At 36.1% G+C, this 23,650-nt stretch overlaps 1 protein-coding gene across 11 annotated transcripts in view; it reads right to left on the reverse strand.

Moving 5' to 3' along the window:
* Positions 1 to 23,650, reverse strand: part of PHC3 (polyhomeotic homolog 3) — an 85,959-nt gene that overhangs the window by 31,423 nt on the left and 30,886 nt on the right. For 9 of the 11 annotated variants that reach the window (XR_004349696.1, XR_004349698.1, XR_004349699.1 and 6 more), the window contains 5 exons: positions 21,055 to 21,301; positions 13,692 to 14,563; positions 13,346 to 13,393; positions 8,993 to 9,146; positions 3,494 to 3,744 (listed from right to left, as the gene is read on the reverse strand). Coding sequence is in view for 7 of the 11 variants with exons in the window: in XM_032630670.1 (XP_032486561.1) it covers positions 3,494 to 3,744; positions 8,993 to 9,146; positions 13,346 to 13,393; positions 13,692 to 14,563; positions 21,055 to 21,301 (1,572 nt within the window). In the remaining 4 variants the exon portion in view is untranslated. The remainder of the gene's footprint in view (positions 1 to 3,493; positions 3,745 to 8,992; positions 9,147 to 13,345; positions 13,394 to 13,691; positions 14,564 to 21,054; positions 21,302 to 23,650) is intronic. The other 2 variants (XM_032630674.1, XM_032630672.1) reach the window with 1 other exon arrangement.

Raw genomic sequence — 23,650 nt, forward strand, 5'->3', positions numbered from 1 at the left:
AACTCACAAAGGATTAATCTCCAAAATTTATAAGCAGCTCAATATCAAAAAAACAAACAACCCAATCCAAAAATGGGCAGCAGACCTAAATAGACATTTCTCCAAAGAAGATATACAGACTGCCAACAAACACATGAAAGAATGCTCAACATCATTAATCATTAGAGAAATGCAAATCAAAACTACAATGAGGTATCACCTCACACCAATTAGGATGGCCATCATCAAAAAATCTACAAACAGGGCTTCCCTGGTGGCTCAGTGGTTGAGAGTCCTCCTGCCGATGCAGGGGACACGGGTTCGTGCCCTGGCCCGGGAAGATCCCACATGCCGCGGAGCAGCTAGGCCCGTGGGCCATGGCCGCTGAGTCTGCACATCCGGAGCCTGTGCTCCACAACGGGAGAGGCCACAGCAGTGAGAGGCCCGCGTACCGAAAAAAAAAAAAAAAAAAAACTACAAACAATAAATGCTGGAGAGGGTGTGGAGAAAAGGGAATCCTCTTGCACTGTTGGTAGGAATGTAAATTGATACAGCCACTATGGAGAACAGTATGGAGGATCCTTAAGAAACTAAAAATAGAACTACCATACGACCCAGCAATCCCACTACTAGGCATATACCCTGAGAAAACAACAATTCAAAAAGAGTCATGTACCACAATGTTCATTGCAGCACTTTTTACAATAGCCAGGACATGGAAGCACCTCAGTGTCCATCGACAGATGAATGGATAAAGAATATGTGGCACATATATACAATGGAATATTACTGAGCCATAAAAAGAAACAAAGTTGAGTTATTTGTAGAAGGTGGATGGACCTAGAGTCTGTCATACAGAGTGAAGTAAGTCAGAAAGAGAAAAATACCATATGCTAACACATATATTTGGAATCTAAAAAAAAAAAAGGTTCTGAAGAACCTAGGGGCAGGACAGGAATAAAGACGCAGATGTAGAGAATGCACTTGAGGACACGGAGAGGGGGAAAGGTAAGTTGGGACGAAGTGAGAGAGTGGCATGGACTTATATACACTACCAATGTAAAATAGATAGCTAGTGGGAAGCAGCCACATAGCACAGGGAGATCAGCTTGGTGCTCTGTGACCACCTAGAGGGGTGGGATAGGGAGGGTGGGAGTGAGATGCAAGAGGGAGGAGATATGGGGATATATGTATATGTATAGCTGATTCACTTTGTTATAAAGCAGAAACTAATATACCACTGTAAAGCAATTATACTCCAATAAAGGTGTTAAAAAAATAAAACAAAGGAATGCCTATCCAAAAAAAAACAACCAAACAAAAATATGCAGGTGATTTCTTTACAAAAGCAGAATCCGGAACTCAAGTCTCCTGACTCCCTAGTTCAGCAACCTATTATAATCAAAAAAAGAAAAAATGGAAAACTCATTGCTGAAAAAACTGTAATATTCAGTGCTGCTAAGAGTATACACTTTTGGTATATGAATAAATTTAAATAATCTTCCAGAAAATAATTTGGCAATATATATCAGGAGTCTTATGAATACATACGTTGAATACATATGTAATGTGATCCAATACCTATACTTCTAGGAATTTATGCTAAAGAAATTATTTAAAATGTGGATTTCAAATGTGGATAATTTACATACAAAGATATTCCTTTCAGGGCTATCTGAACAGCAAAAAAATGGAAACCTGAATGTCCAACAACATAGTTGTCCCTCAGTACTTGCAGGGGATTGGTTCCAAGACTCCAGAGGATACAAATTCCGCAGATGCTCAAGTCACTTATGTAAAATGGAGTATTATTTGCATATAACCTATGCACATTCTCCCATGTACTTTGGCATACGGGATCTTAGTTCCCTGACCAGGGATTGAACCCAATGCATTGGGAGCACAGAGTCTTAACCACTGGACCGCCAGGGAAGTCCCATCCCATATACTTTAAATCATCTCTAGATTACTTATAATATTGAATACAATGTAAATGCAAAGTAAATAGTTGCCCGTGCATGGCAAATTCAAGGTTTGCTTTCTGGAACTTTGTAGACTGTTTTTTTTTTTAAATTCTTGATCTATGATTAGGTTGACTCCCTGCTGTGAAACCTGTGGATATGGGGGGCCAACTGTAATGGAAGGATTATATAAATTACAGTTGTCCAGAAAGTGAAATACTATGTAACCTTTCAAAATGTTTCCTAAGTACTATTAATCAAACTAGAAAATAAATGCTCAAGATATACTAAGTGGAAGAAGCTGAACTGTATATATAATAATAACCTTGATCACATGAAAAATATATATATTAAAATATACTCTGTGGTATTGCTGAGGATTATTTGTTCTCTACATTTTCCATTAAAAAAATAATACATATTACTTTTGTAATCTGAAAAAAGAAGTTGTAACTGTCACTAGTAATAATTGATAATCATAGCTATGGCCATTAAGTGCCAGGCACTACACAGCAATTTATGCACATTTAGTCCTCACAATAACCCTAAGAGCAAAGTATCACCTCCATTTGCTGGATGAACAAATGAATTTCAAAAAGGCTGAATGACTTGACAAAGGTTACACAGTCTATATGTGGCAGAGCCAGATCCTATCACTGAGGAATAGGGAGAAAAAAACCCGTTCCTCCACTCACTATATATCAGAGATTCTTAGATCCAAGCTTAATATACACACAGTAAACTGAAAGCAAAGGCAACTGATTAGACAGTCAACTATCACAGTGCAATCACAATGCACTACCTGTGAATCTGAAAAATCAGTTCAAAGTCCTCCAAAATACATAATTTTGTCTTCTTGTCTTTGATTTGGGCTTTGATTTTGGCCACCTGTCTTGGTATATTTTCTAAGGGAAAATGTTCATCTCTGGATATTAGTATGTAATGTATCTAGTATAGCTGTAATGTACAGCTAGTCTCAAATCACAATACTCTTAGTGACAGATATAGCACCTCAATTTTGAGGTGAACATTTTGAAGCATTTTTGAAATCAGACTGAAGGCTGAGATTTAAGAATAATGAAAAGATCTATTTGCTAATTTTAAAGCATCAACTGGGTAACATCAGAAGTATGAGATCACTGGGAAGTCATTATTTTCTGTATTCAAGTTAAAGTTCACAAAGTATCATATTATACAAGAAACACCATTAAAAAGAAACTAATGAACTTTAGGTATCATTTCAAGCCCCTTAAAAAAAAATAGAAAGCTTATTTCATTGGAGTAAACATATAATTGCCTTCTCTAAAAATTATAAAACTGATATCCTTATATCCTGAAAGTTTTCTTCTTAGTTTATACATTTAAATAGCTAGCGTAAAATTCTAGAAGTATGTCTGGAACTATATAAATGATATATATAAAGAAATTCTAGATAAAAGATTAACAACTTTTGAGATAAAATTATAAGCATTTTATTAGATAACAACGGATTATACATTTTAAGATAATGCTACATGAATAATTGTAAAAATACAAATTTGCTTGCTACTTACAGGAAATGGCTCCAATCCCTCCTGAATTACAAAGCCTTCAATAACATGGGTCAAGATCTGTGGCTTAACAATAGCCTGTGGAGGTTTGTTTTCTACACTGGGTATGCTACTAGGCATAGATGTACTATTACTCCTTGTGGTAGCAGCTGGAAGTAAGAGTGGAGGTGGAGGAACAGACACATGTGAAGGATCTGATGGAGATTTAATTACTGAAGCACTGACTGATGCCACAACAGGTAATTCTACTTGCTCTGTGGAACAAAAAAAAAAAGTCATTTTTTTAATCTTTAGCATTCTGCCCAGGCAAATATGAAAGAAAATTCAAGAATAAATATTAGTAACAATAACAGTTAATATCTGGTGCTTTAAAAAAACATTCTAAGCAGTAATAGTTAATATCTGGTGCTTTAAAAAAAATTCTAAGACCTTTATATTTATTATCTCATTTAATCTCCACAATAACCTTATGAGATACATACTACTATTCTCACTTACAGAGGAAGGGGGTGACTTGCTCAAAGTTGTCATTCCAACTCTGGTTACAAAGAACTGTCCCATAAGACATGAAAATGTTTTAGAATGTCAATTTAAGAATAATTACTAAAAAAACTTTAAAATTTTAAGCTATACAGATATTAAATTCCCTATGTTTCTGTTTATATATTCCAAATGATATGGGGGGAAAAAAGTACTTTGAAAACATGCTTAAGAAAAAAAAGAATCATGAAATCCACAGAATAAGTAGAAATTTTAATATATTATACAGGGCATTACCTTTATTTCAAGCTAATTCACATCCATGCACAAATGTTCTTTGTTGTTGTTGTTATCTTTAACAACTCTTCATTGACACCGTACATGTCAATTTGGGGGAACACTGTATACCAGGCAATTGCAAAATGTTGGGCTGGATCACTGTGATTCCTCCCCTTCAAACTCTGAGGACCACAATAAGACAGACCCACAGCCTACAATGGAGACTTTACCTCCCCATTCGGTAGCAATAAACCTTTATTAAGCTGCACCAAAGTGGAGAGGCGGAACCAGCTGATAGCTAGGAATACCAGTGAGTACAAGATGTCTGAGAAAAATAACAAAAAAAGAACATGTGGTAAAGATAATATTACTACTTACTGAGCACTTTTGTGCCAGGTACTGTATAAATGTCTTACATGTTATAACACATTTAGCCCTCAAAACTAGCCTATGGGTAGGTACTGTTATTATCTCCATTTTATAGATGTGGAAACCAAAACACAGAAAGATAAAGCAACTTGCCTAGAGGCACACAGCTAACAAGCAGTGCAGCTGGGATACTAACCCAGGCAGTCGGGTTCTGGGTTCTGGAGACAATGCTTTTTTCATTGCTACGGTAACTCCTCTCCACCATCAGTATGAAAAGGATTGATATCACTATCAAAAATGCTCAAAATATAGCGCAGTTAGGTAGAGAAGAAAGAAAAGAAATCCCTATCGAATAAAAATTTCAGCTAACAAAATAGTGTAGTGATAATCGGTGTAGTGTCAGAAATGGAAAAGCTAACAGTTCAGACACAGTAACTCTGACGTAATTAATAACACTATGTAGCTTATCACAGCAAGATTACAGCCATAACTTAACCTGGTTCCACCAAATAATCCACCAGGATAAACTGTACTGGAAAAGCTATTTAAAGTCACACAATCCCTCATTAAGAACTACAAAAGAAAGTCAGCAGAGGACTTCCCTGGTGGCGCAGTGGTTAAGAATCTGCCTGCCAATTCAGGGAACACGGGTTCGATCCCTAGTCCGGGAAGATCCCACAAGCCGCAGAGCATGTGCACCACAACTACTGAGCCTGCGTGCCACAACTACTGAAGCCTGCCCACCTAGAGCCCATGCTCCGCAACAAGAGAAGCCACTGCAATGAGAAGCTCATGCACAGCACAAAGAGTAGCCCCCGCTCGCTGCAACTAGAGAAAGCCCACGCAGCAACGAAGACCCAACACAGCCCCCCACCCCCCAAAAAAAAAACAAGAAAAGAAAAGAAAAAGTCAGCAGGAAATACTGGTTTGCTGATTTCCAGGAACAAATACACAATTGTACACATGCATTACCAGACTGAAGAACTCCATAAAAATCCTACCCCACATACCCAATTTTCACATATACTCCTAGAGGAAAAGGATAAAAGATATAATGCTGAACTGGGACTAAAAAGCAATTTTTCTGTTAGAAGGAAAATATAAATCTATGGAGAAGTGAAAAATAAGATAAATTTTAATATCCCTTATAGATTTATAAATATTTGGTTACTTTAGAAATATAAAGCTGCATTAAGTATATTGTGGCTTATTCAGAAAATACTGCTTAGTATATGTTCTAACTAATTTTTGGATCATACATACAAATAGATCTAAATTTTGTTGAAAACAAAGTTGTAAGTTACTGACTTCTTAAAAAAGTTATTAATAGCTATGACTTGCCAGTTTATAATCAGCTGTTAAAATCAAAAACACAAGAAACATTGACATATTATAGCAGAACAAACACACAATTATTGGGGACTTCCCTGGTGGCGCAGTGGTTAAGAATCTGCCTGCCAATGCAGGGGACGTGGGTTCGATCCCCAGTCTGGGAAGATCCCACATGCTGCTGAGCAACTAAGCCCATGCGCCACAACTACTGAGCCTACACTCTAGAGCCCGTGAGCCACAACTACTGAGCTCACGTGCCACAACTACTGAAGCCCACGTGCCTAGAGCCCGTGCTCCGCAACAAGAGAAGCCACCGCAATGGGAAGCCCACGCACCTCAACAAAGAGCAGCCCCCGCTTGCCACAACTAGAGAAAGCCCGCGAGCAGCAACGAAGACCCAACGCAGGCAAAATTTAATTAATTAGTTTTTAAAAAAACACAATTACTACACTCTCTAGATTTAAGACAACTGTGAGACAGAAACCCCAAGTTAACTGATAAGACTTTGCCACAGGTTACTCTGCCTATTCACAGTCTCATTTTCTGAGCAAGATCTATGAGCTTTTTCTACTCTTTTTTATGGATGCTTTTTTAAGAATTCTTATAGATTTATGAAGACCGAATCCTGGGTGGAAACAAGTCCCTCTATTTTTACAGGTTACTTTATTACATGATTTGATGAGCAACGTGTGCTTGCTTTTCCCCCCTCATATACTACAGAAACTAGTTAAGTATGAAGTAAATTAAAGGAAGATTCAAAAATCTACATTGTACTTAGACAATTTAGCCAGAGGGATGGATATGCCTGCCAGGATCTCAGACTACATTCCTGAGGAAATAATGTGAAGATATTCTTGAGTTTCAATATATCAAAAATGTTTAAATTTTCTTGAGTATCATTAGTAATGCTTATTAGGTAATTAAATCACAGTCACAATGCAAGGTTAGTATCCAATTAAACACATATTTCTGCCTTTAAATCAAAACTCCAAGAAATCTGCAGCAACATAAATCCATTTTCAGTGTATACAAACTACAAAGATTTAATACTATAGTTAGATTTTCTTAAATCTATCTTTTGAGGTATTATTTTGAATAAGCAAAGGCAATAATATTGAACTTGTCTTAAATATTTTATATAATTTTATTGACTAAATGTTTTCTATTTTTCAGGAAGGGAAAAAAGTTGGAGGAAAATTGGTTTTCCCCCTCCATGCTTTCCAGAGATTCATATTGGTATAGTAAGGGATAAAAGCTAGAAAGAAGAGAAGGGATAGAAATGTGGCATGCTGAAGAAAAGAGAGGACAAGGGCTGCTTTGGTAGCAAAATTCAGTGCCCCATTACAGTCTGTTTCCATGCCTGCTGCAGTGGTTCTTCTTAACTGAAAGTGATCATGAAGGCCATGAGATATTCAATAGAATAAAATACTTACTACAAAGCCTGAACCAAGATTAGTATTATCTGGATAAGTGGTCAGTAAACTTTCTATAAAGGACATATGGTCTCTGCAATGACTCATCTTTGCTGCAGTAATGCAAAAGTAGCCATAGATAATATCTGAACAAATGAACGTGGCTGTGTTGCATAGAACTCTATTCATGGACAATGAAATTTGAATTTCACATAATCTTCACATGACATGAAACATTACTCTTCTTTTGATTTTTTTTCAAACATTAAAAAATTTTAAAACCATACTTAGCTCATGGGCCATACAAAAACATGCAGCAGGAAGGATCTGAAGTGTGAGCTATCATTTGCCAACCCCTGATCTAAATAAAATACTAAAAAAAAACCCAAAACCCTAACACAGAATATATCTTTTTTAGGACTTAGACACCGGGCTATAGATTATAATATTTTAGTAAAATACCTAGGATTCACAGTCACTTTGATATTACGAGGAGGAGTATAGAGAAGATTTACTTGAACTCGTAAGTAGTTCTGAAGTAGTGAATAAGAATTTGAATGCTTAAACTCAAGAATTTTTTAATCCACGTCCCTAGTAAGAATTAGTGAGGCTTAATTTAAATACTGTCTGGGAAAGAACACTTTTAAAAGCATTTACTCAGTCTGGATCACAAGCAATTATGACGAATGTCTGATATGACTTCAAATGCTTTGTGATTTTTTTTTTTTTTTGCGGTACGCGGGCCTCTCACTGTTGTGGCCTCTCCCGTTGTGGAGCACAGGCTCCAGATGCGCAGGCTCAGTGGCCACGGCTCACGGGACCAGCAGCTCTGCGGCATGTGGGACCCTCCCGGACCGGGGCACGAACCTGTGTCCCCTGCATCGGCAGGCAGACTCTCAGCCACTGCGCCACCAGGGAAGCCCATGTTTTGTGATTTTTGGAAAGTATAATTGAAATCTTCTGATAGAACTTTGATTTATTCTAGTTTTTAAGCTAGAAATAGCTTGACACATAAATCTGAATGGTCATATGAAACACATCTGTACAAACTACTAGAAATTCAAAGGCTGAAATACGTTTTTGATTTGGGTAGTTCCTCAACAACTGTTCTAATTATTCCTCATCAAAAAAAAAAAATTCTTGGGACTTCCCTGGTGGCGCAGTGGTTAAGAATCTGCCTGCTAATGCAGGGGACACGGGTTCGAGCCCTGGTCCAGGAAGATCCCACATGCCACGGAGCAACTAAGCCTGTGCGCCACAACTACTGAGCCTGTGCTGTAGAGCCTGCGAGCCACAACTACTGAGCCTGCATGCCACAACTACTGCAGATTGCGTGCCTAGAGCCCATGTTCTGCAACAAGAGAAGCCACCGCAATGAGAAGCCCGCACACCACAAAGAAGAGTAGCCCCCACTCATTGCAACTAGAGGAAGCCCGCGCACTGCAATGAAGACCCAATGCGTCCATAAATTAATTAATTAATTTTTAAAAAGTCTTGAATTCTAATCTATGTTTTGCAGCAATTAATTACACAGCAAATTAGTTTAATACCACCTCTATTGAAAAAAACCTTTTTCCGTTACTAACATTTCTCTAATAGAAAATTTCCCCAAATTCAGGCGTTTTCTCACCTAATAAAGGATGCTCAGAAGTCAAATCTTCTCCTCTCCCCACAGTTATAGCTGCTGGAGACAATGTGGGTGGTGGTGGAGTTCTATCCATTCGGACACATTCTTCTGACTCCTCTGGCATTTCTTCTTCACATACATCTTCTACTTGATAAACCTGCAATGACAAACCATGTTGCCTAAAAATGTTTCTAAAATACATTTGATAAGGTGTTCTTAATTTAATTAACAAAATAAATTCCGAGTGTTTTAAAAATTAAAAGGCAAAATGACTATTTGACAGATTGAAAGGAAAACTTTAAAATCATTCAAATGAAGTTTTTCATAATCCTTGACGATTCATGATACTTGATGATATTTCACTGAAAGCAAGCTGTGGATCAGTACCTAGGCTATAAATCACTAAGGTTTCCCAGAAGTGATAGTCAAGTCAGGACACATTTTTAATTTTGTTAATTTTTTAAAATGTTTTGATTTTATACACTCAAACAACTATCTGGGGAATTTACTATAGTTTCTGTTAACTTCCACTGTCATAAATCAAAATAGATACTAATATTTTTCACAAGCATGTTAAGTAAATCTCCAAAATGACACCTATTATATAAGGAAATGCACTGTTTAAAGGACTACATCCCAGGTTCTGCTTTATTATATTTATGTGAATTAAAGATTAAATTTTGAAAAGTAATGTCTGAGTACCCACAAAAAAGGTATGTGATTACATGTTTAATCTTCTGATCTACTCAAGAATCTAATGAATTTTTATAAGCTAGTATCAGTTAAACAGAAAACATCTGTCCTTGAAATAACACACACACACACCCCCATCCTAAACCATTTGACATATTACTTTTAGTTCTTTAATATTGTTCCATACTTATAGAAGAAAGTTACATCTTTAACTACCTTGTTATCCAATGGTAAAGATAATACTTAAGAAGCAAACATGGACTCAAAAGTACTCTGAGAAGGAACTTTAAAAACGTCTAACCTATTTGATTTTTTATTAAACTTAAGGCTGAATTTTCAAAGTCCACTTGTAGAGACTGACACAGGTATTTATTTTAATTTGTCATCGTTTTTTATTTAACCATTATGTTTGAAAGATGACAGGTCACTAAAACCAAAGCCACAAAGCAATTTACCCCCTTCTTATATGTACAAAGTTTATTACTTACATTTATAAAAGTTGTGAGTTTCTAAGATAACCTACCCAAACTGATTAATATTTCTAATAAATATCAAAACAAATAATGTTTCTTCAACATTCACAAAAAACTTTTAAATGATCTAATATTGTATATATTTTTAATCAAACTACTGAAAAAGTTTGATTTGAAATTAAATATAAAAACAATCAATATTTCTGAAACCAGCATAAACAATGTGTGATAAAAAGGACTTGAAGTTTTACCTACAAAGGCATATCTAACAACAGCAATAGAATTTAAAAATCAAAACAAACCAAAAAAACCCCCTAATTTTCCAAGATAATCTATTCAGAAAAAAATAGCTTTCTTTTTTTTTAAATTAAAAAATTCCTTTGTTACTGATAATTTTATATCAAATATAATATCCAGAGCTGTGATTCGAATCAGCTACTAAGTAGGCAACATTTTTAAAAGTTATTTGCTCACAACCCTGAATCTGGAAACCTGTTTCACTAAGAGAGAGTCCTTGCCTCATGTCTGGATCCTCAGGAGTGAAAGCAGTCGTTCATTACTGTACAGCGCAACAATGATAGCTGCTAGTATCTGTTCATGATAATTTTTTTTAAATGATGATAATGTCCAATACAGGGAAAGTCATCCAAAAAAAAGTCCTGGGGGTTAAAGGAAAAACAAAAAACAAAACACTTCTAGTGAGGGGCACCTGCTGTAGTAGTGATTACCTTAATTTGGCAGAGTGGTGGGGATGTTGATTCAGAGGTAATTAGGCAAGTAATGGTTGTATCAACCAGCTCAACTGTATCTATGTAGCATTCCTTTATTAGATATTACTTTTCTTCCAAAGATCATCTTTTCATAAAATGCTGAAACTCTCTCTTTAATATTAATGCTGTCACAAGTTTTTCAAACACCTACTACAGTACCTTTTAAGGAATCAAAGATCATGCATGATCATGCATAGTATTCTGATTTTTAAAATATAATGAAAGAGTTTTAAAGGATTAAAAGAGGCAAACACAAATAACATATTCTGAAATAATCCAACAAAGAATACTGTAAAATATTTTTCGTTCTTTACAGGTAAGCCTAACTGTACATACTTTCTTCCATATCTCCCATGTAAAGGCAAAGTAAGTTAAAGAATAAAAGAAGTAGGCAAAAGCAAATCTGTCACAGACATCTGGCACCATCAGCATAAAAAAAATCTAAGTGCGACAACTAAAAGACTGAATAAAGCAAAGGAGTGAAGGTTTTGCTCACAAGATCATTTGGAAACTGTACATCACAATTTCTCTTTAGTTCATAACTATGACTACTCTAAAACTAACACTGGCTGCCAAACTTACCTCAATAAAGTACATTAGTCCCATCTGTCTCCTTTCCCTAAATAAACTGTGGAAAACATTTATTAGTTCTAAATTATCTACACTTACCATATCTTACTTATCATACCTAAATGTCAATGAAAAATCTTTTAAAGAAACATACTGATGTTACTTTGAAAATTCACTTATCTTTGAAAATTTCACATCTCTTAGAAGTATCTCTCTACCTTTGAATATTTGAAACAACCAGGAAATTGTGAACGAATGTGTACTTCATGAAGAAATGGGATGGTTAAAAAAATTGATTTGATAAAGGTAATAACAGAAAAATACAGCAATTTAATAAATAGGCTATGGTACTCAAAGAAAGGTAAAAGATAAGAACGATAACATGGAAACATCTGCAGCAAATATGACCATACCAGTGATAGCAGAGAAAGTTATTCTTCTCATGAAAAAAAAATTCCAAAAATGAGGTAACATAAATTTAAAAAAAACCAAAATTAACAGAGGGCAGAAAATAGTAAGATCCTAGGTATTTTTAACTTTAATCCAAGTGTTGTTATGTTTTTGATATTTCTATCCCAAACATGTTCCTCCAAGGTCTGCCCTAACAAAAATAATTAGAAAAATATAAGGCATATAGAGAAACTTTATTTTTTTACTTGTTAAAAACCAATTAATTGAACTAGAAAGTGAGAATATAAATTCAAATTAAATTTGATTTCTTTGAAGGTACTGTACACTTTTAAGCCTGTGTTTTTATATTACAATATCCATTGTAAACTCTTCAAAAATACATTAAAAGAAAATATAGAGACATAATAATTGAAATACAAACTTATTTCTAGATGCCCATTGTTGTCTTTGTCAAATTCTGTTCTTAATAAAAGTGAGTAGGAAGTGGAATTCAATCTCTTCATGCCTATTAAGATCAGTCAGAATGACAAGAATAAAGAATCTATAAATTTGCATCCTGACCACCAAAATGTTTCCCATTAAGGAACAGACTTTGAAACCCCTTTCCTTTCTGAGTTTATGGTTACTAGCCTTTAAGTGATAAAATCTCTTTAGTGAGGTTTGATATAAAACCTCCTTTGGGGGGCGGGTGGTGTGATGAACTGGGAGATCGAGATTGACATGTATACACTAATATGTATAAAACAGATAACTAATAAGAACCCGCTGTGTAAAAATAAATAAAATTCAAAAAAAGTAAAAATAAAAAAATAAAACCTCTTTTGAGAATATTGTTTTCCTCAGTTATAAATTAATTATGAATTTGATCATTCTAACGTTTAGAGACCTTATTTCAATTTTTATTATAAATTATTTTATAAATTTTAAAAGTCCTTTATAGAATGTTTAAAAGAAAAACATTTTTCAGGATAATTTTCCTCTGTAGGCAGTATGTACCATTTCTAGAGGTTTATTTTGATAAATTTCACCACAATCTCAGTTACTCAAAACTTTTACTCCTCCCAGTGGATTTTTTCATCCTCAGTATTCAACTCATCCACTGAGATTTTCTTAGCTTTTTAAATGAGAAATATTTTAAGTATATATTCTCCCTTAGTAGAAATTTAAAAATCAGTTTAATAATTCTAAAAGATGGCCTACAGTTAATGTTTTTTTTGCAAAGTTGGATTCTTTCCTAGAATAACTGGTTTTTACAAAGTTTTAATTACAAAATACAAGTTTACCAAAAAATTACATCATACAAGCATACCTCCACCTTGAAGCAAAAGCCCCATAAAGGCCTAGTACTTCAGAATGCATACAACCAAAAAGGTTAGCTACATAAACCATACGTTTAAGAACATACAAGCCAACAGAAGGGATCTATGAAGGATAATCACCTTAAGAGAAAAAACTTTGTGCAGATGACACTGGTTCAAATGCATTCCCTTGGGGAAAAAAAATCAACTCTGTAAAGATAGCAGATGGATTTGTTTAAATAGTAATAAAATTAACGAGGGACTTTAATAACCATTACAAATTATCAAGCATGCAACCATACTACAACAAAAGGTTTTTTTTTTTTTTTTTTTTGCCCATACAGCATGTATGTCAGATACTGACAGATGGAAATTTCAAGCTTTTTAAATTCATTGGCATTTAGATCTAATGATATAACATAGCGTGGGAGAAAACTGTTTATACTTTCAGGTCGGCAAGAAAGTCAAAGAGCTTCCAAGGGCTTACCACTGGTGGATCAACGGATGCTGGTGGTTGTACTTGTAGGTTTACCGCAACAGTCTGTGGAGGAGGAAGAGTCTGAAATGGCAACTGGACCAAAGCTTCTGCAGCTGGAAGCTCCTCTTCTGACACCAAAGCATTCTGCACCAAAACCTGGCCCTGGGACAGAATTTCAGGCTGCACTTGTAAAGATTGCATAGACTGCAAGGGCAGTGGTGGAATCTGAGCTGGAGGAGATGTCGACATCTGCGGAGGGGTTGCAATTGGGATTGGAGAGGACTGCAGGGTTGAATATTGCTGGTGTGATGCTGGAGACACAATCTGCTGACCTGGGGACACCAAGGTGGACTGCTGAACTGGGCCAATGTGTACAACAGGGGAAGCTGGAAGTGGAAGATGGGATGGAAGATTCAGCTGTGCTGTAGGTTGCACCTGATTAGCAGTGGACTGCTGCAAGTTTGACCCTGGCTGGAGAGCTGATGACACAAGTGGGTGTGGCTGAATAAGTGCTTGTGGATGAATAATTATAGTAGGAGACTGACTTGGTGAATGAGGTGGTGGAGGAGACACCACTACAGACTGCTGTGCTGACTGTGACTGGCTAGGAGACACTGGTAAAGGAGGGGGATGACTCTGAATTGGGGAACAATGCTGTGACTGGGCACTACTGGGAGCTGGAGGCAGGCCGTGGTTTTGGAGTGGTAAACAGTGCTGGGATGGTGGTGGGTCTTGAGTTGGACTCTGAAGTGTGATTGGCTGAATTTGTTGTTGCTGCTGCTGTAGCATCAGCTGATGGTGGGAAACTTTGGGAGGTGGTGAATGAAGAGGAATCTGCTGATGTTTTATTAGAGGATGAGGCTGAATTGGAGGATATGAAGCTGTGAGAGAAAAAAATGACAATTAGTATTTATTTCAAAAGTAATCACATAAATTTTAAAATAAATCTAAATGAGGAACGTTTTCGCATCAGAAGGTCATAATCATCAGAAATCTATTACAAGTCTTCCCAACAAGAATGGCTCAAAAATGTAATGACAAACAACTTTTCCTTGGAAAACTACATAATTTCATAAAACAAACTGTACTGTGATAAGTTCCAAAAGAAAACTGCCTAAAACAATTGATTCATAAATCTGAATCTACACGATTTATTCTTATTAAATTTTATATGTCACCAGAATATTTCCATTAACTTTTAACAAAGTTTATCCACTTGAATTCCTTCTCTGGGAAGAAGAGGAGTGTAACTGAACAAGTGTAATATAAATAAAGATAACTTCAAAATCATAAAATAAAGGTCTCATCCTTTCTAATCCATGTCTAAACATTCTTCCAACTAACCGTCAATGTAATTACCTATAAAGCTTCCCAAATAAGTTCCCCAATTTGAACCAAGATGAATAGTTGGTACTATTTGACCCAGGAAAATATTTTGTATAAAAAGTTAATTTACTTAAGCAAAACACATGTGTGAATCCTACAGCATGGTTAAATAATCACAGTAACTAAGAAATGAAATTTCAGGGGCCATTCCAAATCCAGGAGAGCAATAGTTTTGCTTGCAGAAAAAATGACGCAATCAGCCATGCTGTCTAGACAAATGATCTTGTTTTACTTCTCTCTCCCACATACACTAAAAAAAAACCTACAGTAATCTATAAGTGATAATACCAGTTTTCTCCACAAGGGAGCCACTCATAACAGGAAATATATATGTAAGAATTAGCAAAATCAAGTAGAAAGTAGTTTCCACATCATTATGCCTCTTCTGCATACTGACTGGTGCATATGTTCACACAGAGGGAGATGCTGGTGAAATCCTCTCTATCTAAATAAGAATGGAAACTGGGTTCACTAGAAGATAAACTGAAGATTACTTAATATTAATATCATGTAACATTATCACATTTAAAATATACCTAAAGACAGGCAAAAGTTTTTTCTTAATCTCAGACTGTAATGCCTTGTATCTATTTTTACATTCAACCATTATTTGTGACAAAGACCTTATAAAAAATTCTAACAACTTTTTTCAACCTTTCTGTATTTGGTTCGTTATTATCTGAAATTCTGGAGATTCTTTAAGGAAATTAACATCTGATTAACATCTCAAGAAAGAAGCATTTAGAAGGTTCAACAAATACCCACGAATTGTTAAAACAAAATGGAAATTAGATCTAAAATTTCATCTAACAAAGTAATTTTCATATAACTAGACTAGCATTTCAAACCAAGACTGAAAATTTTATGTCAGCACTTTATAAATGTGTTGATAAAGACTCTCTATTATAGAGTATTCCAAAAAATCTTGGACTTTTATAGAGTACCTTTCCACCAAGGGGCTTAAGATGCTTTCACATCTCTCTCCTTTGCACTCACAAAATGCCTGTTGAGTAGGTACCCTTTTACAGATAAGGAAATAGAGGTTTAGCAAAGGCCCACTTTAATTCAATTTTTAAGTTATAATTAAAATTTACCATATTCTTGAAGTACAATGGAGATTATATTCATGGGAATAAAAAGTCTTTCTGCGCTCTAGCAAGTAAGCAATCTTTGCCTTCTAGAGCTGGTAATTCAATACAGTAAGTTATCCTTTCACCTAAATAAAATTTTTCTTTGATCAGAAATCAAAATGAGTCTATATATTTTATATTAGTCCATTAAGTCCAACTGACAAGCACATATACTACAGAATAACTGAGGATATCTTAAACAATACTTCCATATAAGAAAAGTCCTAGTGTTCTGGAGAATCATGACGTGTGTTAATTTCTCTGATTTTAATAAACACTTTAGTATTGTCAGGGTGGCCTTATAACTGGAGAATTAATGATTGGCATCATCTCTCACATATGCAGCAGAACCTTTTATTATTGCAAATAATTAAATATATTATTGTAAATTATTAAATATATTATTTCATTCAGTAGTTACTACAACCCCATGAGGTACACAAGGTACTATACTAATCCAGTATATTGCAAGTGAAGAAACTTTCAGTAGTGAAGTGACTTGCCTAAAATCACCTGGCTATTAAGGGGCAGCGCTGGGTATAAAAGAATCCACAGTCTTAGCTGAGTCTAGGTTCCTATTATGCTCTGAATGTATGTGTCCCCCAAAATTCACGTTGAAGCCCTAACCCTTAATGTGACTGTGTTTGGTAAGGGGACCTCTAAGGAAGTAATTATGGTTAAATGAGGTCAAAAGGGTGAGGCCCTGACCCAACAGGATGAGACAGAAGAGAACTCGGTATCTTCTCTTCTTGCACTCAGATGAAAGACTGTATGAGGACACAGTAGAAGGCAGCCATCTGCAAGCCTGAAAGAGAGCACTCACCAAAAACCAAACACTGCCAGTTCTTGATCTTGAGCTTCCCAGCCTCCAGAACTGTGAGAAGATAAATTTCTGTTGTTTAAGCCAGTGGTCCCCAACCATTTTGGCACCAGGGACCACTTTCATGGAAGACAATTTTTCCAGGGACGGGGAGGGGGGCAGATATGGTGGTTCAGGCCGTAACGTGAGCAATGAGGAATGGGGAGCGGGAGATGAAGCTTCACTACTCACTCGCCTGCTGGTCACCTCCTGCTGTGTGGGCTGATTTCTAACAGGTCGAGGACTGCTACTGGTCCGTGGACTGGGGGTTGGGGACCCCTGGTTTAAGCTATCTAGGCCATGGTATTTTTTTTATGATAGCCTAAGCAGACTAATTAGTCTTTTCACTACATAGTCTTTTCACTACACTACTTATTTCATAAAAGCTCTAAAGACTGAGCTCTAATATAGTTCATGATAATTTCCAGACATTTAGTTAAAGTCTGCCTTTATTTTATATATTAAAAAAAGGATTAATAAATATCAAGTGGGAATTCCACCCTCAAGAAGAAATGATGAAGAAAACTAAATGATGTTAGCACCCTAGAAATACATGTAATGAAATAATAACCATGTCTGTTATATGTCTATTATAATAATTACTAGACTATACTATGTTAGAATACAAGCAGATTTTTTAATACTTGAAAGTGACCTGCAGGAGAAAGCATTTTTCTAATTGAAGAAAAGGACAAATTACCAATTCAAGAATTCTAATTGAAGAAAAGGACAAATTACCAATTCAAGAATCTCAAAAAAAAAAAAAAATCTTAGCTTCAGACTAACTCCATACCAACAAGAGCAGAAAAACTAAAAGGGTAGAAAAATTATAACTGCTGCCTTGCCAGAAGATACAAATTGCTTTGAATAACTGCATTTTTAAGTTAAAATTGAATTTTTAAGTTTGGAAGCTGCAAAGGTTTATGTGGCTTAGGGTGTTCCATTTGGTTTTATTTCTAAAAAGTAACACCACAAAAAACTGGAGTTTGGTTAATACACATAAGCTCTAAATCTGGAATTGCAATTTTCCTGAAGTCTCAGGATGGTGTAAGGCCCTCTTACTCTTAGATGGTTTTAGCTTACTGGTCTCCTCCATACTTACATAAAATATTGGCCATCAGAGGAAGGCAACTAGAAAGATATTATCACACTATCAATGAAAAGGGAAAGAATAAGTGTTAACTTAGAACCAGATATCGTGAGTTCAGGGGGAATGAAAATCCAAAAGCAGATCTCTTTGCTTGAACTAACCCTGAAAGAGTTCCTACCTTTCTCTTTGAAAGGAAATTAACCTACCCTCCATTATAATCTATCAAAACTATATAAATCAATATAAATTGTCCCCTGAGCAGTCATTCCAAGCACAGTGGGTTACTGCCTCTCCACACTAACTCCTTCCATCAACACTGGCCAGGGAATTCCCTGGCGTTCCAGTGGTTAGGACTCTGCGCTTTCACTGCCGAGGGCATGGGTTCAACCTCTGGTTGGGTAACTAAGATCCCACAAGCCATGGAGCGCAGCCAAACAGAAAACAAAACAAAGAAAAACACTGGCCAGAGGCTGGTTTGAGGCTAAGAATACTCTGGACAATACAGTACAAAAATCCTGTTATCATGCCATACAGATAGCAGGACCTTGCACACAGATGTTTATAAAAAAGAATTCACATCTAACCATACTATGAGTAGATTTATTATTTATACATTCTAACAAACCCTTCACTTATCTAAGATTCAGACTGAAGAATTCTAAGCAGTGATACCTAGTTAGTACAAATGGAAAAAACTGTGCTATAACTTCCAAATCCAAATGGAAAAAAAAAAATCAACTATTAATCCAACAAATATTTACTATTGTCCACCTATTATAGATATAAGTACATATAAGGCATAACTTGGTGCTGTCAAGATAAAAGAATGAAAAGGTTAATCTGAAAAAGGATTAAAAGATGTAATAAATGTAAAGTACCTGACACACAGGTGCTTGATATTAGTTCCCTACCCTCAAAGAGCTTACTTACTGTCTAGTAGAAAAGCTAAGATCAATAAGTATATAAATAACTATAAAAGAAAAAGTACCACAAAGAAATATAAAAATGCTATACAAGGGACTTCCCTGGTGGTCCAGTTAAGACTCCACACTCCCAATGCAGGGGGCCCAGGTTCGATCCCTGGTCAGGGAACTAGATCCCACATGACACAACCAAGAGTTCACATGCCGCACCTAAAGATCCCACACGCTGCAACTAAAAGATCCCCGCATGCTGCAACTAAGACCCAGTGCAGACAATTAAATATATATTTTTTAAATGCTATACAAGTTCAGAAGGAGAGATTTCTAACTAGGGGAATCAAACAATTCCAAGATCTTGAGATTGCGTGATACAGAGAATGTTGGCAATATCAGCACAGAAGAAACATAAAAAGAGAAAAGGCAACCTTCAGCAGTGTAAAATGAATCTTTAAAAAGTAATGCAGGGCTTCCCTGGTGGCGCAGTGATTGAGAGTCTGCCTGCCGATGCAGGAGATACGGGTTCGTGCCCCGGTCCAGGAAGATCCCACATGCCGCGGAGCGGCTGGGCCCGTGAGCCATGGCTGCTGAGCCTGCGCGTCCGGAGCCTGTGCTCCGCAACAGGAAAGGCCACAACAGTGAGAAGCCCGCGTACCGCCAAAAAAAAAAAAAAAAAAAAAAAAGTAATGCAAAAAAAAGAAAAAAGTAATGCATAATTATAAAAGGACAGAAAGAAGATGCTTACCTGATGAGGCTGGATCAAAGGAAGATTTTTTTTTTTAATGTAACATATGTGAGGTATCTAGCCCAGTGTGTCACACACACACACACACACACTTTCAATAAACAATAGTTAAACTGGTATAAAAACATATGTAGAGGGCTTCCCTGGTGGCACAGTGGTTGAGTGTCCACCTGCCGATGCAGGGGACACGGGTTCGTGCCCCGGTCCGGGAGGATCCCACATGCCGCAGAGCGGCTGGGCCCATGAGCCATGGCTGCTGAGCCTGCGCGTCCGGAGTCTGTGCTCCGCAATGGGAGAGGCCACAATAGTGAGAGGCCCACGTACCAAAAAAAAACAAAAACAAAACAAACAAACAAACAAAAACCATATGTAGATATATTAAGAATAGGAGAGATCTAAGTATGCTTAAGAAGCAAAAGAAAGGATCCAGCATGAGGGAGACAAAAGATGCTATAATAACTGTGAAAGAAGGTCAGGAGTCAGTAAAAAAGATGCAATCAATGACACAAGGAAATAGTGCTAACTTTAAAGAAGCAAGCAGATAATTCCTTATCCTATTAGAAGTGAAGAAAGCTCAACACTGAGAAATTCTGAGATGAACAGAAGACACGGTAAGGAAACTCAGTCTGCACGGCCCCAGAATTTCCAGCATGAGAACCATGAAGCAACATTATCTGTAGATGGCAGAGGGAGCACACATGGGATTCAAAGGCTGATGAAAATGAAAACGACTTAGTTGATTCCCTGACATTTGCCTCTCAGAGATGAAATCAAAGATGGAAAAATAGCAACATGGTGAGGAAAATAATTATGCATAATCCTTATTTTTGGAAACTGATAAATTCCTTCCACTAATGACAATGTTAAAGAAAAATACATACTTGCTTTTTTTAAAAAGCTTTTAATTTTGTTCCACTAAAGCACATTAAACAAACCACAGGCAAATTATTTTAAAGCTAAAAGGTTTTATCGACATAACAGCAGACCAGCACACGATGAAGATGTTAATCAAATGTCAACTGACCCAAAAAATCTATTTTATTATTATAATTTGTTTTAGCTGTTGGGCTCTTTTGATTTCTCTTTTTTCAAGCTACACTACTGTTCTTTTGTTAACTTATAAAATTCACATTTTAAAATGTTTTAAAAGTATTGTCGTTCAAGTAATGGACATCTTTTGTTTTGCTCTGCCTGCTAAGAAAATGAATAATGCAACTATTTTCAACAAGAGCTTTATCCCACCTGGTGCTATCAACTGGTGAATACTTGATGTCCGGGTGACAGCTGTGCTTCGTGATTCCAGACTTGGATTTTCTCCTTTCTTATTACTTTCTGGAGAAGGATCTCGTTGGCTGATTTTAGAACTGGTCACTGTTGTTTTGTTATGACAAATTGTCAATGACTGAGTTTGACTAGTACTTTTTGGCGGACCATTTTGTGAGCTAGATAATACACCCAACTTCTGGCTGCGTAATGTTAAATTCTGAACCTAAGAACCACATAACAAAAAATAAGGATGAAACAGATGGTATTAATTGATGTGGTAATCATTACCATTATAACAACAATGACAACACATTTATATTATGCTTTTTATATTATGCATAAAGCTACAAGCACTTGAAACAACAAATTAACCCTGAAGGAAAGGGGAGCTATTATTCTAAGTAAGCATATCTTAAACATTAAGTGGCAATTTTTTAAAAAAGACATTAAGGAAAAGAATCATTAAGAACTAAATGAAAATAGAATATATATATATGTGTGTATATATATATATACACACATATATATATATTGCAAATGAACTATCAATATGAAGAAATTACTCTGCAACATACTGCATTTTAAAGTTACCAGGTCAGAGACAGTCAAAAGGAAGGAGAACGAGGAAGAACATTCCAGGCAAAAAGGAAAACTTGAGCAAAGCTGCAGAGAGGGGAGAGCCCAGGGTGTGGAGGGAAGAATGAGCAATTCCTTCTCCTTCACTGAGTTCTCCATGACAGGACTGTGAAACATTTTAAGGCTACAAGTCCCTCATAAACTTGTGAGAAATTACTACGCACAATTAGGATAGTGTGGATATAATATTGCTATCTTAATAAAGATCAGAAAGATAACAAAAAAAGCAAGTTAATAGGTCTATAGAGATTGTAAGAGAACATTAATCTTCTAAGTAAGAAGACAAATTCATGAAATCATCTACCCCATTGTGATAATTATGAAAAGCATTTCCTATTCACTAACTTTAAAGAGTTAGTGAGATTTTGTTGTGGTGGTTATGAAACACTCATTTGCCTTTGAGAACTAGATCCCATGAACTAAAGACATCGTGCATGGCCTTGAAATGGTTTACGTGATGACTCCTATCTACACCGGGGCTATTCTAAACACACTGCCAGTCTGGATGGTGGCAAGGATTATCCCAAATACTCTCACCTGAGGTCTATAACATTTTCAAACAGCAAGGCAAAAATGCCTCTCCAATAGCTTCCTAACCTTTTGCCTCAGAAATGAATGCACCTAATACATTTATGCTAGCACTGACCCTGGGAGGGAAATTGAAGTAAAAGAGATTCTAAAGTAACAAATATATTGCTGCTTTATGAATGTTCTTCAGTTTCATGTGTGTTCTGTCTCTACAACTGTATCATTAACTGATGCTCTATACCTTCTCTTTCCAAGTGCCAATGCAGTGTTCAGCCAACAGCAGATGCTAAATAAATGTTTACTTCAGGGCAGCTGAAGTTTTAATCAGTTCTATTCTAAGCTACTGAAAGAATTTTCTAAGTGAGATCATACGGAGCATCTTCTCTGATTTTTGTCAAATATTTCACAGCATTGTAAATGGACTAATTACTGCTGTATTACTGAAATTTAATGCAAAAATAAAATATGCTAAAATCCAGATCTCTCAGCTTGCCACTCAAAGCCCTCCACAGTCTGGGCCCAAACTGCTTTGAGCCCCTTTTTCCACTATTTATTTCACAATCCTCACACTCTAGCCAAACTGTTCTGCTCACCCTTCTCCAAACATACCTTGCACTGTCTTCATTTAGAGCCCTTGCTCAAATTCCTCTTTCCTCAACGCTGTCTCTTGAAGCCCAACACAGTGCTCAAGACCATTAAAATTCCTACCCATTCTCCCAAAGAAAGCTCTCGAAGTCCCTGGTTAGAAATAATTTCTCCTCCCCTCTATGCTTTTCCCATAGAATTTGGATCATAGTGGCCTATACCAATGACAAACATCTAGCTTGGTTTAGAATTACTAATGTCTGTGCCTGTGAAATACTGAGACTCTGACTGGCAGGCTCTCATCTCTGACATTCATTTTTGTACTCCCCGCAATTCCAGCTGTAGACATAACAGAAACTACACAAGTCTGAGGTATTCTCCTATATCTGATTCTGAAAAATGTATTGCATGGATTTTGTTGCTCTTGTTGTTGTTAAGTATCTTGTTTTATTTATGGTTTTCTTAAGCTAACATTAAAATCTGTTCATGTTTTACCAAAAGAAATCTCAAAAAATGTCTCGCAGAGGAATATTAAAATCTCTCAGGAAGCAAGGGAAAAACAGCAAGAAATTTAACATCTGCCATAAATAATGTATAAGGTGGACCACAGAATGATGGTAATCAAGGTCTGAACTATAACCTGAAAAACAAAAGCTTTCCTTCAAAGGAAAAGCATATTCAAAGTAAATGAAGATCTGACACAGTGAACCCTTAAGCTGTAGCAGTCCATTTCTATAGAATAATATATTTTTCTTCTAATTTTCCTTTTGTTTTCTGGAATTCTGAAAGAAAACGTATGCATGTGCATATTATATACTATATG

This window comes from Phocoena sinus, chromosome 4 (assembly GCF_008692025.1).
Source record: "Phocoena sinus isolate mPhoSin1 chromosome 4, mPhoSin1.pri, whole genome shotgun sequence".
NCBI classification, from domain to species: Eukaryota; Metazoa; Chordata; class Mammalia; order Artiodactyla; family Phocoenidae; genus Phocoena; species Phocoena sinus.